This window comes from Bidens hawaiensis, unplaced genomic scaffold, assembly GCF_021521415.1.
Source record: "Bidens hawaiensis isolate Kalapana, Puna unplaced genomic scaffold, B.hawaiensis_p1.1 tig00072889_1, whole genome shotgun sequence".
Lineage (NCBI taxonomy): Eukaryota > Viridiplantae > Streptophyta > Magnoliopsida > Asterales > Asteraceae > Bidens > Bidens hawaiensis.
In genome coordinates this window covers 17,595-38,123 of record NW_027502702.1, presented here as the reverse complement: position 1 = coordinate 38,123, position 20,529 = coordinate 17,595, and the positions used below count along the sequence as shown (strand labels likewise).

The 20,529-nt window shown below is 36.0% G+C and overlaps 1 protein-coding gene, 1 non-coding gene and 1 pseudogene across 3 annotated transcripts; 2 read left to right on the top strand and 1 right to left on the bottom strand.

The window, feature by feature from the left end:
• Positions 1-326: 326 nt before the first annotated feature.
• LOC143606061 (protein STICHEL-like 3) lies at positions 327-5,966 on the top strand (annotated as a pseudogene). The gene is made up of 6 exons (XR_013148668.1): positions 327-2,039; positions 2,898-3,118; positions 3,204-3,592; positions 4,224-4,660; positions 5,290-5,353; positions 5,642-5,966. The product of XR_013148668.1 is annotated as a protein STICHEL-like 3 (transcript).
• Positions 5,967-9,540: 3,574 nt separating this feature from the next.
• TRNAI-AAU (transfer RNA isoleucine (anticodon AAU)) lies at positions 9,541-9,618 on the bottom strand. The gene has a single exon. It is a non-coding gene; the product is annotated as a tRNA-Ile (tRNA).
• Positions 9,619-17,898: 8,280 nt separating this feature from the next.
• LOC143606060 (uncharacterized) lies at positions 17,899-20,223 on the top strand. Its single transcript, XM_077081959.1, has 6 exons — positions 17,899-18,256; positions 18,339-18,566; positions 18,646-19,000; positions 19,089-19,213; positions 19,552-19,687; positions 19,889-20,223. Exons 1-6 carry the CDS (start codon positions 17,913-17,915, stop codon positions 20,126-20,128), a joined length of 1,428 nt encoding a protein of 475 aa, XP_076938074.1. The 5' UTR covers positions 17,899-17,912; the 3' UTR covers positions 20,129-20,223.
• The last annotated feature ends 306 nt before the right edge of the window (positions 20,224-20,529 follow it).

The following is a 20,529-nucleotide window of genomic DNA, read 5'->3' as shown; positions in this document are numbered from 1 at the left end:
TTTGAATGATTTGTTTATAAGGGTTTGGGAGCTTAAAGATTGCATCTTTAATTTGAACTTTTTCTTGAAATGAGATTATGTTAATTTCATCATATAGTCTTGGGTTGATGTTAAAAGTTTAGTCTTTTACATGGGTTTTAGCTAACATAAATGTGCGCGCACGTGTGAAACAGTTGATTCGATCTGAATAATCTGTTTATAAGGGCTTAGGGTTTCAATGCAAGAAAGTTTCAATGATTCCATCATAATGATTTAGATTTGGGGAGTCAATTTGTGTTTCAATATTTTGATTGTGGTGAAAAGATCTGTTTGTATGAGACAGAAAATGCCGTGTTTTGTGATATCTTGCAGTACCGGATCATGTCGGGAGTTCGTGATCGTGATCGGATACTCAAAGACGCAAATGGTAACATCCGTGACCATCTACGCAACCATATCCATTTAACAAACTGTATTCACTTAAAAAACCATATGCACAAAACTAGCCGATGGTCACCGATAGGTCCCTTATTAGGGACCTAGCCGTTCTTCAACGGTCAAGATCTTTAAGGGACCCCTCCATGAGCCCACCGCCGTTTCAGTCCTCCCCTGGCCCTGGCCCTGGCCCTGACCCTGAACCGTTACTAAAACGGGTCGAGAAAGATGGTCGGAGGCGGTCAATTGGTTTATCCGCCAACTCATCATCAAATGTGGGCCCGAGTGATGAGATTCATAGAAGAATCAAGAAAGAAGAATCGAGCCGAAGGAGTTTCAAAGATGATTCTCGGTTAGATGCCGCCACTTTGGCAAGTGACATTTATCCGGAAAGTTCTGATATTAAACATAAACAAAAAGGGTGGGAAAGTAAGCAAGATGATCATAGTCATGGTGGTATCGAGGTTGAGTCAACTCTTCACAGCCATGGTCTTAATCGGGTCAAAAGGCGGAAAGTTAGAACTGGAAGGCGGGTTTCTCGGGCACCCGTAACCGAGACACCATGGCTTCTAATTTCGTGTCACAAATTGACTATGACGGTCAGCAAAATGTCAACGCAGGTCCAAGCAATAGTTATGGGCTTCCGTTTAATTGGTCAAGGATGCATGATCGGGGAAAGTCGTTTCTTGATTCAAGGTCTAAGCGTGGTGGGTCAACAAGAAAGTCAAACACCCGTTATGTCAGATCACTCAGCCTCGTCAACAAACAGTGAATCGCTGCCTTTATTAATAAACGGATCTCAAGAAAGTTATTCTGGTGAATTGGATCTTTATGTAGATAAGTTTTTAACCAGCGAGCCCGATTCGGATCTCGCCTCGGAAGCTCGGTCGGGTCACCAAACACGATCCCGATCCAGACACCAAAACCTCACTCAAAAGTACACGCCGAAAACGTTCCGGGATCTGGTTGGACAGAATCTTGCAGTGCAAGCTCTCTCAAACGCAGTTGCAAAACAGAAAATCGGGCTTGTTTATATATTTTACGGGCCTCATGGGACTGGGAAGACCTCATGCGCGCATATATTTGCTCGGGCATTAACTTGTCAAAGTTCGATCATGCCAAACCGTGCGGGTTTTGCAGTTCTTGTGTAGCACATGATACGAGAAAGAATCATGCCGTTCGGGAAGTAGGGCCCGCTATTAATCTTGGATATAAAAGTATTATGAAACTTATGGAAAGCATGATTGGTTCTCGGTTAAAGTCACGGTACCGCGTGTTTATAATCGATGATTGTGATACTTTGCCTCCTGATTGTTGGAGTGCTATTATTAAGGTTATTGATCGCGCTCCGAGGCGTATGGTTTTCGTTTTTGTCAACTCGAGTCTTGATGTTTTGCCACATATAATCGTGTCCAGGTGTCACAAATTCTTTTTCCCTAAGTTGAAAGATGCGGATTATTTATACATTGCAATGGATTGCAAGTAAAGAAGGTTTTGAAATTGATAAAGATGCTTTAAAGCTTATTGCTTCGAGGTCTAGCGGGTCGTTACGTGACGCGGAGATGACACTCGAGCAGCTTAGTCTACTTGCTCAAAGAATATCGGTTCCGCTTGTTCAAGAGCTGGTTTTTCTCCATCTTCTATTCTTTTATTAAGTATAGTCATAAATTGCTATAAATATCATTACGGGTGTAAGCAAGCCAAGCCCTCGTGAACTAACTCGAGATTGGCTCGCTAAAAGCTTGAATTGAGCGAGCCTAAAATTAAGCTTGTTTAATAAACGAGCATGAGCTTTACTTTGTGAGCTTGACTGCTCGAGCTGGCTCGCTAGCCTAAAGGAGCCTATTATTTTTACAACTTTTAGTTGATATATAAATATTTACTTTTACGATAATAATTATTATATATGAAACTATGATAAAAATAACCAGTTAATATATTTTTATCTAATATATAAGAGGTTATAATCGATATATATATACAAAAAAATTATTAATGTATATAAATTAGTTTATAAATAATAAAGAGCTTGAGGTCCGAGCCAGCTTGAGCTTGAAAAACTACTCACAAGCCGAGTTCCGAGCTCTCTTAAATTAAACGAGCCAAGCTCGGAGCCTATACAAGTTCGGGCTTAGCTCATTTACACCCCTAAATGTCATCCAACTTTTAGAAACCGTATAGAAACTAGATGGCTCAATTTGGCCTGTTTACGCGTAAGTTGGGTTTGAGTTATGTTTCATTTCTAATAATGGGTCCCACAAAAGCATTTGACTACATTGGAATCAGGTCAAACGGATTGGAAGCCATCTAAAGTCTCCTAATTCCTAAATCATTTTATTACAAAAAGTTAGATAATGTTCACAATGATATTGTTTTTATATTTAATAATTCAGAAAAAAAAATGACGACCATTTGACTTGTTACCTGAGAGTCAACCTTATTTTACACGTTATCTTTACTTATGTATGCAACTCACTAAACAGGTTGGACTTATTTCTGATGACAAATTAGTTGACCTGCTCGATTTAGCATTATCAGCCGATACAGTGAATACTGTTAAACATTTAAGAGAAATTATGGAGTCGGGGTGTCGAGCCATTAGCGTTAATGTCACAACTTGCAACCGTAGTAACCGATATTCTTGCGGGTAGTTACAATTTCATGAAAGAAAGATCGAAAAGGAAGTTCTTTAGACAACCCACATGTAAGTTTGACTTTTCTTGACCTTCCAAGATTTCAAGAAAAAGCCCCTCTTTTTACCTTCTTTATATATTTAGTCCTTTTTTCAGTATCTAAAGACGATATGGAGAAGTTTGCGGTTGGCATTGAAGACGTTATCTGAAGCCGAAAAGCAGTTAAGGATGTCAAACGATAAGCTGACGTGGTTGACCGCTGCTTTGTTGCAACTTGCTCCTGATCAGCAGTATGTATTACCATCGTCTTCTGTGGATGGGTCCCGCAAAAGTAACTTTGGGCATGGTGAGACATCCGGTGTTCAAAGGGGGTTTGGTGAAAATGGGTGCAAGTTCTAGTGGAACTCATACAAAAAATGAACGAAGGTTTATATAAGCAAGAAATTGAAGAAATATGGTCCACGGTGATTGAGAATATTCAGATAAATAGCGTAAAAGAATTCTTGTATCATGAAGAAAGCTGGCATCATTCAGTTTCGGTTCAGGTACTTTGTCTCGTTTGACATGTTTTGATCAAGTTTTATGAAGAATATTGTTATAAGTAATAGAAAATAAGTTGTCTTTTAACAAATTTACATCTTCAAAGTTCCCTTTTTTTTGGTTATTAGCTGCTAAATTTACAGAATCTTTCAGGCCGGAGTGTGCATTGTGCATGAAACCGGGAAAACTGAACCGAAATAACCAAAACCAATCAAAAACCAACGGTTGGTTTTCGTTTTCACAAAAGCTGAACTTTCAGTTAGGTTTTGGTTTTGCATGTAGTTAAAACGAAAAAAAACGAACCGAACCGAATTTATGGATTTTCAAGTTTAAATTTGAATTTTAAGTAATTCGTAAGGATTTAATAAAATAGTGTTACCCAAATTTATTAGTCCAAACATATAATAATCAATTAATTACTATGTAACAAAAAACTTGGGCCCAAATTCGTCAATTTAGCCAATATATTTGCCGGCCCAAAAGTTTCAAGGCCAATTGGTAAAACTGAACTGAAACCAGATGGCTTTCAACAACTCAAAGACCAAATGTTTGGTTTGAGCCACAAACCGACCCATACATGCATGACGCCCCTACTTTCAAAAGCTGAAAACGTAGATTACTTTATTCATTTCACAGCTCCAACCGCTCAGCTTACGTTCACTTCACATGTGAACAAATCAAAGGCCGAAAAGATCAAACCCCACATTGTGAAAGCATTTGAGGACGTTCTTGGATCACCCGTTACAATTGAAATCAGAAGTGAAATGAGGAAAGAAACACACGATCCCCAACAAGACGCGTATGCAAAAAGAAGTGAGATTGTTGAAGTAGAGGCTTCTTCTTCTAGAGAACCAAAAGCTAAGATGCAGAATCACAAGCCAGAAGCTACTCCGTCTCATAAGAGTTCTAGTGCCGGTATACAAAGAAGATTAGGTGAACAAAGTCAATCTAAGAGTCTAGTTAGAGGCAAAGTGTCTCTTGCAGATATAATTCAGCAGGCTGAATCAAAAAGAAATGGTATGGTCGACACGCAAAGCCGTTTCCATTGCTGAAAAACTTGAACAAGAGAATCTGTAAGCTCTCTTCCCTCTTCCTCCCAGAAAAATATTTATCATCATCGTTTGACTTTGAATGTCTTACAATGTTTGGCATTCTTAGGTCAAAGATGTCACCTCTTTCTATTTAGGATTGTAAACGAGCCAAGCTCGTCTACTCTCGAGCTTGGCTTGTTTAACTTAACAGAGCTCGGGCCCGGATTGTAAGAACATTTTCAAGCCCGGGCTTGGCTTGTTTGGCCTAACAGTGCTAGACCTCGAGCTTTGAGCCCGACTTTTATGAAATTTTTCAAACTCGGGCTTGGGTTGGATCATTTATTAATTATTTAATTATTTCATTTTTATTTTATACACATATAGTTATTATGTAATTTTGTTTGTTATATTAAATAAAAATTATTATTTTATATAAGTCTCGTTTAAGCCTAACCGAGCTCGGTATATGAAGCTGGGGCTTGGACTCGTTTATTCAACGAGCTTAACTTTAGGATCAAGCTTGTTTAAGCTCAGCTTTATTCTTGTTTTTAGTGAGCCGATCTTGAGTAGTTCACGAGCTGCTCAACTCGATTACAAAATGTGGTTATTATTGCTTAATATTAGAAGTAGCATTTTGGATTAAGAAGTGACTTGCTTTTTGTGAACTGCAGGAGAATGGAACCAAGATCAAGAAGCCTGTTGTGCTGGAAGGCATCAAGAGTTACTCGTCGGAAGGTAATGATTAAAACTTTCGATTTTGGTTACTATTGCTTAATGTTAAGAAGTGACAATTTTCATCCATTTATTTATCTTAAGCTGGTTAAATTATTTTCTAAATGAGTTGTACGTCTCCCGAAGTGTATTTTTCTATTTTATAAGACCTACAGCATCTCAAAACTTTACATTTAAAGATTTAGATTTTTTTTGTGATCATAGTTAAGGCGTTCTTTAAATATAAAAAAAAAAACAAAAAAAACGAGAAGTGTTTGGTCAACCCTAACCGACCCTGTTTTAAGCATGCAGGTTTCTCGATTGAAAACTAGACCACGAAAGTCACAGGCTTTGGTGAGGTTCGTGTGGTGTGGCAGGTGTATTTCAACTAGATCACCGTGGTAATACAACATGTAGAATATGTTAAGTTTTCTTCAATTTTAAGCATTGATTAATAGGTCAATTAGTTAGTTTTCAATAAATAAAGTCAACTCCATGGCAAATGTGCATTCCTTATATTTTTCTAGCTTTCAATTTTCTTTATAGGCCTTTGGCAGCTGTAAAAAATTGTATTCTTTGATGAAATAATTATATAGTTGGATAAAATCATAAAATGATAAAACTGTGGAAGATGGAACTGTGTATGGATCTTCTGATTCAGATAAAGTGATGGGAGACATGGATGCATGATCAGTGTTATTGTTATGATGACCTCTATATAATTTTTTAGACTGCAATTTTTTCTTATATTACAGAAAAGATTTATAATTTTTATCGGAGGTTTTCTGTTGTTAATCATCAAGTGCAAACTGTGTTTTACTGATCCTATTCAATGTTGTAAAAGTAGGATTACAAGGCCGAGAGTACTCTCCGAGTACTCGCTACAAGGTATGTCACCGAGGCGAGTTTCTGTAAATCCGTCTAGTTACTAAGAATCGGTCAAATGTGGTCAACCTCAGCCAGAATCACATCTTATCGGTAAACTTGGGCCGATTTTGACACAAAAAAATAAAACATAATTGTTATTTCAATAATATTAAAGAACAAATATCATTTTTTTAATTAATGATTAGTAATTTTTAGAATATTTTATATTTAAAAATGTATTTTTTTTATTTATATTAATATTCACCTATTTTGTTATAAATATCAGTAAACTTATGATATTTGACACATATATAATAACCAAATATTAATTTTCTTTATATTTACCATGTCCGAGTACTCCCCGAGTACTCCCTCCAAGGGGGTCGGCCGCCTAGGGACCGCCTAGCAACTTTTGCAACATTGATCCTATTTGTTAGTAGGGTATTGGTAGAGACTTGTCATATAGGGTGTTCTAGTACCGCGATATTGTTTTACAAAATATGTAGCTGTAGTTTGATCTTGCATTTATACATGCTGTTTAGTTCCAAAATATTGTTTTTCTTAGTGTTGATTTTAGAAAAGTTGTCACTTGTAGTTTTTTGTTATGTAAGTTTATCAAGTGACGCTGCGTGTTAAGCACTTTGACGGTTAGGAGGCACGAGTTTATAGGAGGCATGCAGGCGATCACAATTCAAGGTTTGAAACTAGTGTTGGAAGTAATTTCGGACTCTAAGTCACAAGTCGGTGAACTTGAGGGACCAATATTGACAAGTAGGTCATAGTGGTTAAGTAATTTCTTAATTGGTAATGTCTTGTCTAACAAGTTATGTTAGTCTATATAAACATGTCATGGTTAGAAATGATAGGTGTGGTGTGAGGTGTAACCGAGTTAGGGTTTTTCTAGAGACACGCACGAAATGTAACCGAGTTAGGGTTTATCAAGAGTCAACCCGAGTTAGGGTTTGAGAGCTGTAATCAGTTTTTTGAGTTATATTTTTTGATTAATATAAACGAGAGTTATTCGTTTAGTTGGTGTTTGATTACAGATCCGGGACTTGAACTAGGACTTGTGCTTTATTATCGACTAAGTAAAAGAGGAATAAGATGGACTATTTTCAAACATAGAGACAATAAAACGACTGAAAGCGTTATATTATTGTTTGTGTTTTTTGTATAAAAGCGTGGTTGGTTGATTGCTGGAAGCTAAAAGATAATCCAAACACCTTCATATACATAAAAAACATTTTAGAAGTTTATTGATCTACATTGGTGTTTTCATAGATCTAGCTGTCTTCGTAGATCCAAAAGCGAATCCATAATTATCGGCGCCAAAAATGGGTTGGAATAGAAGTAACGGGTAGGGGTGTCAATCTTGACCAAAACCCTTTCAAATGAGTCAATTTGAGTTGTTTTAAAAATTAAATTGGTTGGTTTGGGTAAAAGGTTTTAACTAAATAGGTCAAAATGAGTCATTTGAAATTCTATCCTTTTTATTTTCATGTCAAAATGGGTCGACAAGTTAAAACAATGGGTCAACGTGGGTTAGTGTCCTAAGGAAATGTGACATGTTTCGAATAGGAATGAGTTTTCGTACAATACAGGTTTCGACACAAAACGGGTTTCAGATTGGAACGGGTTCGGTTCAGGTTTCAAGCCAACACGAGTTTTCACATGGGACGAGTTGGGTTTTGGTTTCTTTTGTTTCTTTTTGGTCGATTCCGGACTCATTTTTGTACATTTTTTCAGTTTTGTTTTTGTTCGGTTCGAATCCTTTTAGTTTCGTTTTAATTGATTTTTTTGAATTTCGATTGATGTGGTTCGGTTTTGGCCTTTTTGTTTCATTTTCGTCGATTTTTCGGTTTCGGTTCGATTCTCAGTGGTTTTTTTTAATGGAACGAGGACAACGTATGAAACATTTTATTATTTTTACTTTTTTTGTTTATGATTTATATTTCGAGTTATAATTTTTTATTATTATTTTTGAACGTTTTTTTTGATGGTTTTTGATCATAATAGAAAACCTCCCAAAAAAAATTTAGAAAAAATAATAAAAAAAATCATAACTTAAAATATAAATAGAAAACAAAAAATCTAAAAATACTAAAATGTTTCCACCGTTATTCTCGTTCAAAAATAAAATAAAATAAAAACTCAAAACCCGGTCTGACCCTAACCTATTCCGACCCAAACCAAAACAACCCTTTTTTAATTGACCCGTTCTGACCCAAATTCATTCTAACCCAAACTCGTTTTGACCCAGTTCAACCCATGACTCGTTCGACCCAACCCAACCCAACTCATTTGCCACCTCTAGTAACGGGTTAAACAAATTACATTAAATCATTGCAAAAGTTCACATTCCAATTGTATGAAGTACAATGATCTAAGTTTACAAGTCATAGACCTCGTTGAAGACAACATAAAACGCATTCCAATACATCTTCAGCGTTGTATCCAATATCAAAGCATTTCATTATAGGCTATATGGTGATTAAGAAATAAAAAATAAATAAATATTCTAGTAAACTAATAGGTTGAGTGGTCTATTAGGCTATTATAATAAAATCTATTCACAAGAATTAAGGAATTTAGTTTGACAGAACTCAGCGCATTGCAACAATCTGGTATGGATTCTGTTCATAACAGTTGTGGAACTTGTTATAGCAAATGATAGCATTTCAAAGAAATCGCATATTATGTAAAGACCAAAATTGAAAGCTCCACCCATATGAATCTTATACACAACTCGGGAGATGAGTTATGACCTATGGGTAATTATGAACAAAATGGGTATCAATCGGAGTTCAAATCTTAGTAAGAAAAATTACACAAAAATTCTTTGCAATAAATTTAGTCGGTCAGAAAATGAAAGAAAACCAGACAGACAGACAGACAGAGACAGAAGAAAGAAATATTATTATCAGCAAACGAATATATGAGAAGGCAAACGCAGTGATTCAGATTTAGAGAAGCAGCTATCGTCAAGAACATCACTCTGGCACCACCGGCAGTCCGTGTTTCTCGTACACTGCGATCTGGACGCCACGTCACCGCACTCTTGGATCTGCATCTTGTTCTTCTTCAGCCCAGTTGCTCCGTGCAAAGGCGTTGTTTGACTTTGAATAACAAGGAAGATGATGATGATAATGATGAGGTGTGTGGAAGAGTGAATCGCCATTTCGGGTGGCTTCGTAAATTGTAAATTAAATGGGGAGATTCTCAGATGGAGAATAATCAAAATAATATTTGGGGGTTTATGTATTTTTGTTTGTGGGAGTGGAAGGATGAAATGTGATTTACTAAAACATGAGAAACTAAAAGTGTAATTTAAAAATTGTTTTATTTGGCCCATGCAGGTCTCGAACCGACCTGCGACCTTCGCGTTATTAGCACGACGCTCTAACCAACTGACCTAATAGGCCATTTTGAATAAACAGTACATTAAGATTTTAAAAATTGGGAATTTCTATGTTACACTAGAAGCTTATGATGTTGTGTTGAGAGGTTAAATTATTAAGAAACAAAATACCAACTCGTGTAACTATTGTCTATTGGTATCAAATGCATTGATTATAATTCAGGAATAATTAAAAATAATGTTACTCGAACACAAAAGTTAACAAATTGTAAATGGGTTGTAATTAATTTGTACGTGTTAAACAAGTTTACATGTTGTAATGAATGGGTTAAACCAGCTTGTGACGAAACTTATCAAATATAATTTTGTAATGTTTAAATTTCTTTTGTAAATATATATATATATATATATATATATAAAGTAGTGTTTACATTGATACAGAAAGCAAACGGGTAACAAGCTGCATCGCTGGCCCTGTTTTAATCAAATTTTATATCGTTTGACCAATCAACCTATTTATTTAAATATGTTAGATATATAAAAAAAGAACGAGACCAGTTAAGTTAATTTGGTTTGGTGGGTACTAAACACACGGAATATTAAGCCTTCTGATACGAAAATTCAAAGCCTATTTTAAAGTCGTGTGTTGTGTAGTGTCCCAAGCCATCACATATCAAATGTTTGTCATAAGTTTTTACTTGAAATAAAATGCCTTCAAAAAATTACATTTGAAATTTACAGAAGAATAAAATATATCTTGAAAGCAGGTTGACTTATCGAATATTAGTTTGTGTAGTGTTCCAAGCAAATGTTGGTTCTTATATTTTAACGACCAACAAATAAAACCTCCAATGGCAAAAGACGACCCACATACGCTCGCGATCATAGATAACAGCATGCCTTCCTTATCCTATTCCTAGGAAAATCTGACTCCCAAAGACCCACTACATCGGTGTTGTGTGGAAGGAAACCATCTGCTTATGGTTTATGAATTATGAGTACATGAAGAATAATTCTCTAGCGCATGCACTATTCGGTAAAGTTGTAAATTTTGATATTACGTGTTTGAAGTAAAATGCATTAAATAAGTAGCATCAATAAACCCTGTTAAAGGCCACTACACAATGCAAGTTGTTGGGTACTAATGGGGCATATTGAGTTATTTTCATTCACGATGAAATAAACAGTTTTATCAAGCAGACCTGAGGACAAAATTAATCAATTGGGCTACAAGACAAAGAATCTGAATTGGCATTGCAAAAGGGTTGGTGTTCCTCTATGAGTAATCGATGTCAAAAATAGTTCATAGAGATATCAAGGCTACAAATGTACACCTGGGCACTGACCTAACTCCGAAGATCTTGGATTTTGGTTTGGCCAAGCTTGATGAATAACGCAGCACCCACATTACTACTAAATTGGAACCATTTAACACATTACTCTCTTCCTTTCTTTTCATCATATATGTTTGGCCGGTGTTGATGACAAGTTTGAGCCAAACCATTAACTACGCTTTGGAAACAACAAACCATACTGATTGGATTCGGTGGTTTAAAGGTTTGGCTGGTGGTTTAAACCGAATTTTTTAATCATCAATTTAAAATCCACTGGAAATTATGACTGAAAAGTGTACAAAAGCAAAGCCATCAAGAGGCACCACATTCCCTAGGAAATCTATTTTCCGCGTTCACCTTAAACTATTAACTTTTAACTGCATCATTATAACTTATTTTTTTACGCTTTTAGGCAAAATCTCTTTTCTAGCTGAGCACTTCACCATACACGCATTTTAGATCTCAAACCGGCCAACTTTCTTCATGTTTTGATCGGTTTCAGATATTCATGAACACTCCTAATATTATCTAGCTTCCATATTGTCAACATTTTTTCTCTCTAAGGCTTACATGGCACCGGAATATGCGTTGTGGGGCTACTTAACCTACAAAGCAGATGTATACAATTTTGGGTCCTTGCACTGGAAATCGTTGTTGGAAAAAGTAATATGAAATACTAACCTAATGAAGATTACTTTTGTCTTCTTGATTTGGTAAACACATTAATTTCATATAACTCCTATCTGACCCTTCTCACTAGGCCTTATTATCTTGTTCAATGTTTGTAAGGCCGATGTGATGAAACAAAAGGGAAGTTTTGGCAAAAGAGGCGGTGAGAATGATTAACAAAGTTGTATCAGTCCCCGGCACTTCAGCCTACTATGTCTCAAGTAATGAATATGCTCATGGGCCGGACCAGAGTCAAGGAACCGATCATGACTCGATCAAGTATATATGACAAGGAGTTCGGGCTTCAAGCACTTGAAGGGAAGATAAATGATTACTTGACAAATAGAGAGGCCAACGACGATAGATGATTACTTGACAAATAGAGAGAGAAAATATATAACAAATTGTCATTATGCTTTTCTTTCTTATTAACCTTTCAGGGAAAAAAATGAGTGTTGTAAGTTCTCGTCAAATACAAAGCTTCAGTTAGATCCTATTGCGTATGTGTGTGTGCGCACACGTGTATGGATCAAGTGGACGTAGTGTTGTAATGCAGAAAACAAAAATAATATGAGAACCAATTAAAATCATTAATTTTATTACTAAAATTGAATGAAAACGGTATAACTTTTAACTTTTTTTAATGTTATTTTAAAGAATATGAGATATTAATTATTAAGAGGCTAATAGACAAATTAACATTTTAGTACCAATCTATAAGTTTTAAGACTGTAACTACATCTCTCGACTCCCTATAATAAAAACCCAAACGATTTGGAACAAAATAAAACTGACCGTTTAATATAAAAGGCTAAAATCTAAATCCGTTTCACTTACAAATGAAGCACACCCAATTACAAATCACGGGTCACAATCAAAGAAATTATCATTTCGTTGTTTAAAGGTTTTTTGTTTGGCTCTGATGGATATGAGACCACTCACTACCGAATCAAATTTAAGTAAAACTAGGTAACACACCTGACGCATTGCTCCGGATTGATGGTATGGTCAGTAAAAAATATATACGTGAATTTGGCCCGTATCGACAATGATAACAATTAAAAAACAAAAATTCATGTGTTGGTCGCAGGTCGCAAATTGACACAAATTCGAGCTCATATACAACAAATTAGCATAAATTATTATAACAAAAAAAACCGTGACGAATCCAATATAAAAACGGAACCAAAAAAAGGAAAAAAAAAACATAATCCTACCCACGCGTTCCAGCCACAAACATGCCCATATGGACGGACGATGTCGACATTGATTTGTTATACACAAAGTGTCTTAAATTAAAAAAATGCTTTAAACAAAACAAATTCAAAACAAGAAAGGAAAAAGAATGCAATTTATAAGACGGCTAATCAGGTGTGGTGTGCCGAATTAAATCAATTAGTTGTTGGTTAGGACTTAAGATATTTATCAATATTGATAACTAGAAGAGTGTTCGCGTGATGCAGCAGGAAACTGGAAACACATACTTTGATAATCATTTAATAAATTTTTGGGTGTTCATTATATTGTTTGAAACTGTGAGACCATTCACCAGTTTGGTTTCACGGTTGAAACCGAAGCTGACCGTACATATTGAAATGCTAATTATTTACTTATTTAGTATGAGATATAATATATATTAGACATAGTTATAATATAGTTAACTAAAGTTTTATTTAATACGAGCAAACTCGTCTATTACACCTTTAATTTAACCAAATTTACAATATGGTTTTTTATAATCTTTGTTCTTGTTATGATTTCGGTATCTATTTATTCTAATAAGGTTTATTATTTATCTGACCAAAGTTATCTTTGTTTATAGTATGATTCTCTTAATAACATATTAGTTGATGTTTAGTTTGAAGTGAATGTATATGCAGATTAATAATTCTTATTTTAAAATTTAAATTCAATTTTTTTTATCGAAGTACGAACTATATCGGAACCTAATCGTTGATGATGGTTTAGTTTAGTTGGGTTTTAATTAGAAACAGTTTAGTTTCGGTTTTCAAAGACAAAAAAAAACGTGTAAAGTTGGCTCATGGTTTAATTTAAACAACCATCAAAAGCAAACCGCAAACACTTTTGCATAAATTTTTTTACTTCGAAAACTATAGCAATATGATACTCAAATTAAAGATAATAAAATGCTCGTTTTTATGATGTCATTTGTTTTAAAAAAAATATTAACGTACGAAAAAGTTATGACCGTTTAAAAATTGTAGGGGTAGTTGGGTTAAAATTGAAAATAAAATAATATATATTTAAAAGACTAAGGACCAATGTTGTAATTTTAGAGGATTAAATTTGTAATTATTTTGAAGAAATTGTAAATGCACATTAGACCACCCGTAGTGGTGGCTTTGCCCGTAGCGTTATGAAGCAAAACGCGGGGGGTACACCCCCCCCTGCGTTATGTTGATTTCCATTTTGTGTGCGTTGTATACAAAACGCTGAGAATGACATGTTAATCAAAATTTGACTGTTTTTTTGACCGTTGGATAATTAAAAAAAAAATTATTTCCTATATATTAAACCATTTCATCCTCAATCAAACCTTATCAAATTTATAAAAATTCTCTTTCAACTCTATAAAAATTCCTTTACACCGAATTCACTATATATGGATCCTCCATCTATATATAAACAGTTTTTCGGACCCGACCAACAAGCCGAGGACGTGGAGGAGGAACAGGCGGTTATGAGTGCGATTATGCTCGCGACACAGTATATGAGTTCCGTTACGGGTGCGATTAGCTCTCCACCCCCCGTTTCAACAAGAGCATATATCGAACGAGATCGTGCCGAAGCCAACAACCGGTTGATGGCGGATTACTTCTGCGACACGCCGAGATACAAGAACCCGAAGACCTTTAGGCGCCGTTTTCGGATGTCTAAAAATTTATTTATGTGCATCACCAATGATTTGGAGCGTGAGTTTGATTACTTTAAGCAAAAGCCTGACGCTCGAGGGACGCTAGGATTCACGACTATTCAGAAGGTTACGTCAGCCGTGCGCGTGCTCACCTACGGAAACACGACCGACATCAACGACGATTATTTAAAGATGGCCGAAAAAACAACCCAGGTACCTTGGAGTATTTTTGTTACGGTACGTTTTGTTTTTTTTTTAAATAGTTTATCACTTGTTTACTGTGATCATTTATTTTATAAAAATTTTGTAAAATATAGGAATATTTAAACTATATGGACCACATTATCTGAGAGAGCCCAACGTTAACGATCTACAACGTCTTTACGAGGCACATACAAGGGTGCATGGTTTCCCCGGAATGATAGGAAGTGTAGATTGCATGCATTGGGAATGGGCTAATTGTCCAACTGCATGGTGAGGTCAATTCACACGAGGTGACCAAAAGGGACCAACGGTCAGCCTTCAAGTGATCGCTTCATACGACCTTTGGATTTGGTCGGCATTCTTTGGTGTTCCCGGTTCCAACAATGACATAACCGTCTTAGAGCAGTCTCCTGTGATGGAGAGTTACATATCTGGGACCGTTCCCGTCGCTTCGTTTTGGGCTAACGATAACTTCTACGATCATGGGTACTATCTGGGTGATGGAATATATCCAGAGTTCGCGATAATTGTTAAAACATTCAGAGACCCGATGGATGAAAAAAGACAGTATTTTAAGAAAGTGCAAGAGTCTGCGAGAAAGGATATCGAGAGGTGTTTTGGTGTTCTTCAACAACGATGGCATTATGTTAAAAATCCTTGTCGTCTGTGGTCTTTAGAAAGAATGAGATGTGCTATGTATGCGTGTATCATAATGCATAACATGATCATCGAGGACGAGGGAAGAGCAATATGTCCAACTTTCATACCGGACCCGGATCCACCACGGACTCCGGCAAGTATGGAGCAATGACTCGAAAACTCAGATTCCGTGCGGTCAAGAGAGATACATAACGCACTAAAGGAAGATTTGGTCCAACATCTTTGGATGTATCGGCCTCTGCCTAGTGAAAACGATGATCAAAACGAGGGTAACAATGAAGACGATGATGAAGACAACGCCGACGATGGCGAAGACTATGAAAACGACGACGAGGATGACGACGAAGAGGACGAAGACGACGAAGAGGGCGAAGACGACGACGACGAATAGTTTTTTTTTTATTTTCTTGTAATATTTATTTAATAAAATATTATTGTTATTTGATTATTCTTATTAAAAATTAAAAAAAAAAATCAAAAACTGTAAAAGTGACTGGGCGCTACGTGGCGCATAACCCCTGGATGTGGAGAGTTATGACTACAGCCTGTTTTTGTACAAAACCATAACTCTGACTGGGCGTCACGTGTCGCATAACCCCTGGATGTGGAACTTTATGACTACACATGGTTTTACAATCACATTTTTATACCTCATGCATTAAATGTTATAAATTACTTAAAAAATGCATTAAATATTGTAAATTACTTAAAAAAACGTCTTAATTTATCGTTAATATTGTACCTCATGCATTAAAGGTTATAAATTACTTAGAAATGGATTAAATGTTGTAAATTACTTATAAAAACATTTTAATTTATACATTAATGGTATATTATATATAGTATAGGTATATAGATGATAATGATAATAGTATGATAAATGCATAGGATGGGAGGGGGCACTCATAGGTAGTACCCATGCACCACCAACTAATCATACACAGTTATTTCATTTATACCTTTAAGTACCCACAAACCATAAAATAACTGAAAACACATACCCGTAAGTACCCTAAAACTTTTTTTGTTTAAATTTAAAAATAAATAAACAATTAAATGTAATTAAAATTAAAATTTCATTGAAATATTAATGGATGTTTACGTTTTCAAAAACCTCCAATGGGTTTGCCATATGGCAAACCTTTGTCACAAATTGTTATTTGGCAAACTACCCACACGATTAGAGGTGGTGTTTTGAAACCAGGACCGGACCAACCGGTCGTATCGGGACCCGGTAAGCACATCGGTTCGGGCTGCAATAGTTACTGCAGTAATTAACCCGTTTTCAAAAAACCCGACCGGTTTTGATGAATGACGGTCGGACCGGACCTGGTGAACCGCTGGGTGAACCGGCAAAAGCATTTTTTTAACTATTTTTAAAAGTTTTTAATTAAAAAAAAAATCAAAACTATCAAAACTCAAAGCCCATATCACAGTTCATATCATCGTCATCTTCGATCAGAGTGACAGTAGATGATGCCCAAATCTTTGAAGACAAAATAGAAGAAAAAGAAGATATTGCAAGCTATAATAATGGCAGATCTAAGATTATTATCATCAGTGATGGTGAACAACGGTGGATGTGAGCGGCTGTGGGTTTTGGTATACTGATTATTTACTTTATTAAAAATTTTATCTTTACTTTACATATTTGGCCCTTCAAAGTTTCAATAAAACTTAAACAGTCCATCATTATCAACTCTATTATATATAAAATGTAGATATATTATTTATGATATCATCCGGGTCAACCTTACTCACACTAGTAAATAAAAAATAACGAGAGTTGATCCAAAGGCGTTAAAATATCTTGTAACATAGAATAGAATGGATATTATTAAACATAAAGGGTAGTTTCGTCGATATGCAATTTGAATCGTAAGACACTTCCGTCATAGATCTAAACTCTTTCTTCCGTACCAATAAATACATACATACATACCTAGGTAGGGTTCGTTCGTACTTGATCCCCGTCAATTCACCTCTGTAAGCAGCTCTAATTGTATTCATCATTGCGTTTTCGTTTTTCGAAATTGATTACGTCAATGAAATTAGCTCTCATGTTATCCGATCTGGATCTCTAATAAATTGTTAAGATGAGATCAGATGTGTAGTTGATTATCTATGGACTTTGTATGCGTTTGATGTATTGATTGATTATGGATTGGTAGCTGATGGCGATTTGATTGATTTATATGTTGTTGTTTTTTTATGTCTCATTTGGTTTGCATGTGGTGGTTTGTTTTGTTGTTTTTTATTCCTCACACAAATATTGAAAGCTATATAAAACCTCATGTTTTAGAATAGAAAGTTTAGTCATTACTTTTAAGGAATCCCTAAGTAAACATGAGGTTTGGATTAATTTTCAACATTCCGTGAGCAAACGCTCTTCAGACGGGAGAAAATTTGTGTGAATTGCTTGTTTTCTATTAAATGTACCTGGTCTAGTTTATAACTTTAATTACTGATTCTATATGTTTGTGAACATGTTCTTTTAGTCTCGATACATTCGTTTTTTTGGCCTGTTTGTTTATAACTTTTTAACTTGGGCTAATTATGCTACACTATGTTATAATGATTGTTGCCTGTTACATTTTGCAGTTCTGATTTGATATCATGGGAGGTGGTTTTAGAGTGCTACATCTGGTCAGGCCATTTCTTTCTTTTTTACCCGAAGTGCAAAGTGCAGATAGGAAGGTTCCATTCAGAGAGAAGGTTATATATACTGTCATCTCTCTCTTCATCTTCTTGGTGTGCAGTCAGCTTCCTTTGTATGGCATACACTCAACAACAGGTGCAGACCCGTTCTACTGGATGCGTGTTATTCTCGCCTCAAACCGTGGGACCGTCATGGAACTTGGTATTACCCCCATTGTGACTTCTGGGTTGGTTATGCAGCTATTAGCTGGATCAAAAATCATTGAAGTTGACAATAATGTTCGTGAGGATCGTGCACTATTGTAAGCATCTTCATTCTTGTAGTCTTTTTTTATTTTTGCACCAATTTTTATATTAAATTATATTAAAATTTGTGATTTTCAGGAATGGTGCTCAGAAACTATTGGGTATCTTGATTGCTGTCGGTGAGGCTGTTGCATATGTACTATCGGGAATGTATGGCAGTGTTGGTCAACTTGGTGTCGGAAATGCTATTCTTATCATTGTTCAGTTATGTTTTGCTGGGATTATCGTCATATGTTTGGATGAACTTCTCCAAAAGGGATATGGTTTAGGCTCTGGAATTTCATTGTTCATAGCTACCAATATCTGGTAAGCCAGTAATCCTTCAGTTGTGTTTACACATACTCCTGTTATTCACCAACTTATATATTTTTAATTAATCATTCAGTGAAAGCATTATCTGGAAAGCATTCAGTCCTACAACAATTAACAGTGGGCGTGGTGCTGACTTCGAGGGTGCGGTTATTGCTCTGTTTCATCTTCTAATCACTCGGACGGATAAAGTTAGAGCACTACGGGAAGCTTTTTATCGGCAGAATCTGCCTAACGTGACTAATTTGCTTGCTACTGTCTTAATATTTCTCATTGTCATCTACTTCCAAGGCTTCCGTGTTGTTTTGCCTGTGAGATCTAAGAATGCTCGTGGTCAGCAAGGATCTTATCCCATTAAGTTGTTTTATACTTCCAACATGCCTATTATTCTGCAGTCTGCACTTGTGTCCAACCTTTACTTCATCTCTCAGGTATCCAATTTATATCTTTTACCATTATAATTTAACTAGCTCTGTTACTTTTATTGATACCAACTGCTTGTGTTTTTTTTCCTTTCAGTTGCTGCACAGAAAGTACAGCGGGAATTTCTTGGTTAATTTGTTGGGAAAGTGGAAGGAGTCCGAATACTCGGGTCATTCAGTCCCAGTTGGCGGTCTTGCTTACTATGTTACCGCCCCTTCGAGGTAATGGTATCCTGTAGTTTGAATGTCTTGTTTAGAGGTGTCAAATGGGCAGGCTGGCTGGCTGGGTAATTCGATAAGACATGTAGTTTTGGTATGGGTCAGAACACGTTATCATGGGTTGACCTGAAACCTTTGTCTAGAAGTTATATATTTTTACGTGTCTGACTTGTTATAGGTAAACATAACTGAATGGGCTCTCTCTTTTGTAAATGGGTTTAAATTGTCACCTCCATTTTCATTCAAAACGGTCTTGTATCTAGACTTGGTTATACCAATATTAACACATGTAGTTGAATTAATGCTTTCATTTCACTTATTATCTTGCCTTTTAATATCAGCCTGGCAGACATGGCTGCCAATCCTTTCCATGCTCTCTTCTATCTGGTCTTCATGCTAACAGCATGTGCGCTTTTCTCTAAAACTTGGATCGAAGTTTCCGGGTCTTCTGCAAGAGACGTCGCCAAGCAACTTAAGGTAATGCTAAAAGCGACATTATGATTTTTTTTAGTTTTTGGTAACCATAAGAACCCGGAAAACTAACGGGTCCCACCAATATGGCAATATCCTGCTGTCTAAACTGGAAACTATTGAGATCATATGGTTTTCCAAACTTTGTGTGCTTTAATGCACAACTTGAATTATGACAATAATAATAATTTGCTGGAAAATGTGCAGGAGCAACAAATGGTGATGCCTGGGCATCGGGACTCGAACCTTCAGAAGGAACTGAACAGGTACATCCCAACAGCGGCTGCGTTTGGAGGAATGTGCATTGGTGCGTTGACGGTTTTGGCTGATTTCATGGGAGCCATAGGGTCGGGTACCGGAATACTGCTGGCAGTTACCATCATATATCAGTACTTTGAGACATTTGAGAAAGAAAAGGCCAGTGAACTTGGTTTGTTCGGGTTTTAAAATCTTTTTCTGCTAGAGAACGAGTTTAGCCTCTTTTGTTGTTAGTGACGGTTGGAACCTTAAATACTTTTTTATATTTGGATGTTGCATCCAGTGTTTTTCTTTGATACCAGTGAAGTTCTCCTTTTGTTTATGTTGGGGGTCAAAACGTGCTGGTTTTATAGTTCGTGTCGGATGGAGATGGTTTAAGCATGTCTGACATAAAAAGAGTTCTACAATGACTAGTGCAGGGCTGTGTGTAGTGAAGGGGTTACAAAATGGGTTGGATTGCGACACGTGGCGCACAGTCAGAAAATATTGAGTTTTTCGTTTTTGAGGTGTAATGGTGTTGTAGCCCCTTATTACCACGCCATTTTTTTAATTATCATTTTCTTTTTATAAATAAACTAAATAAGTAAAAA

Excerpts from the sequence above, each read along its gene's own strand:
- LOC143606060 (XM_077081959.1), top strand. The coding sequence starts at position 17,913 with ATGGGAGGTGGTTTTAGAGTGCTACATCTGGTCAGGCCATTTCTTTCT. Across the intron at positions 19,001-19,088 it reads ACCTTTACTTCATCTCTCAG|TTGCTGCACAGAAAGTACAG; the intron begins GTATCCAATTTA and ends TTTTCCTTTCAG. Across the intron at positions 19,688-19,888 it reads ACGTCGCCAAGCAACTTAAG|GAGCAACAAATGGTGATGCC; the intron begins GTAATGCTAAAA and ends GAAAATGTGCAG.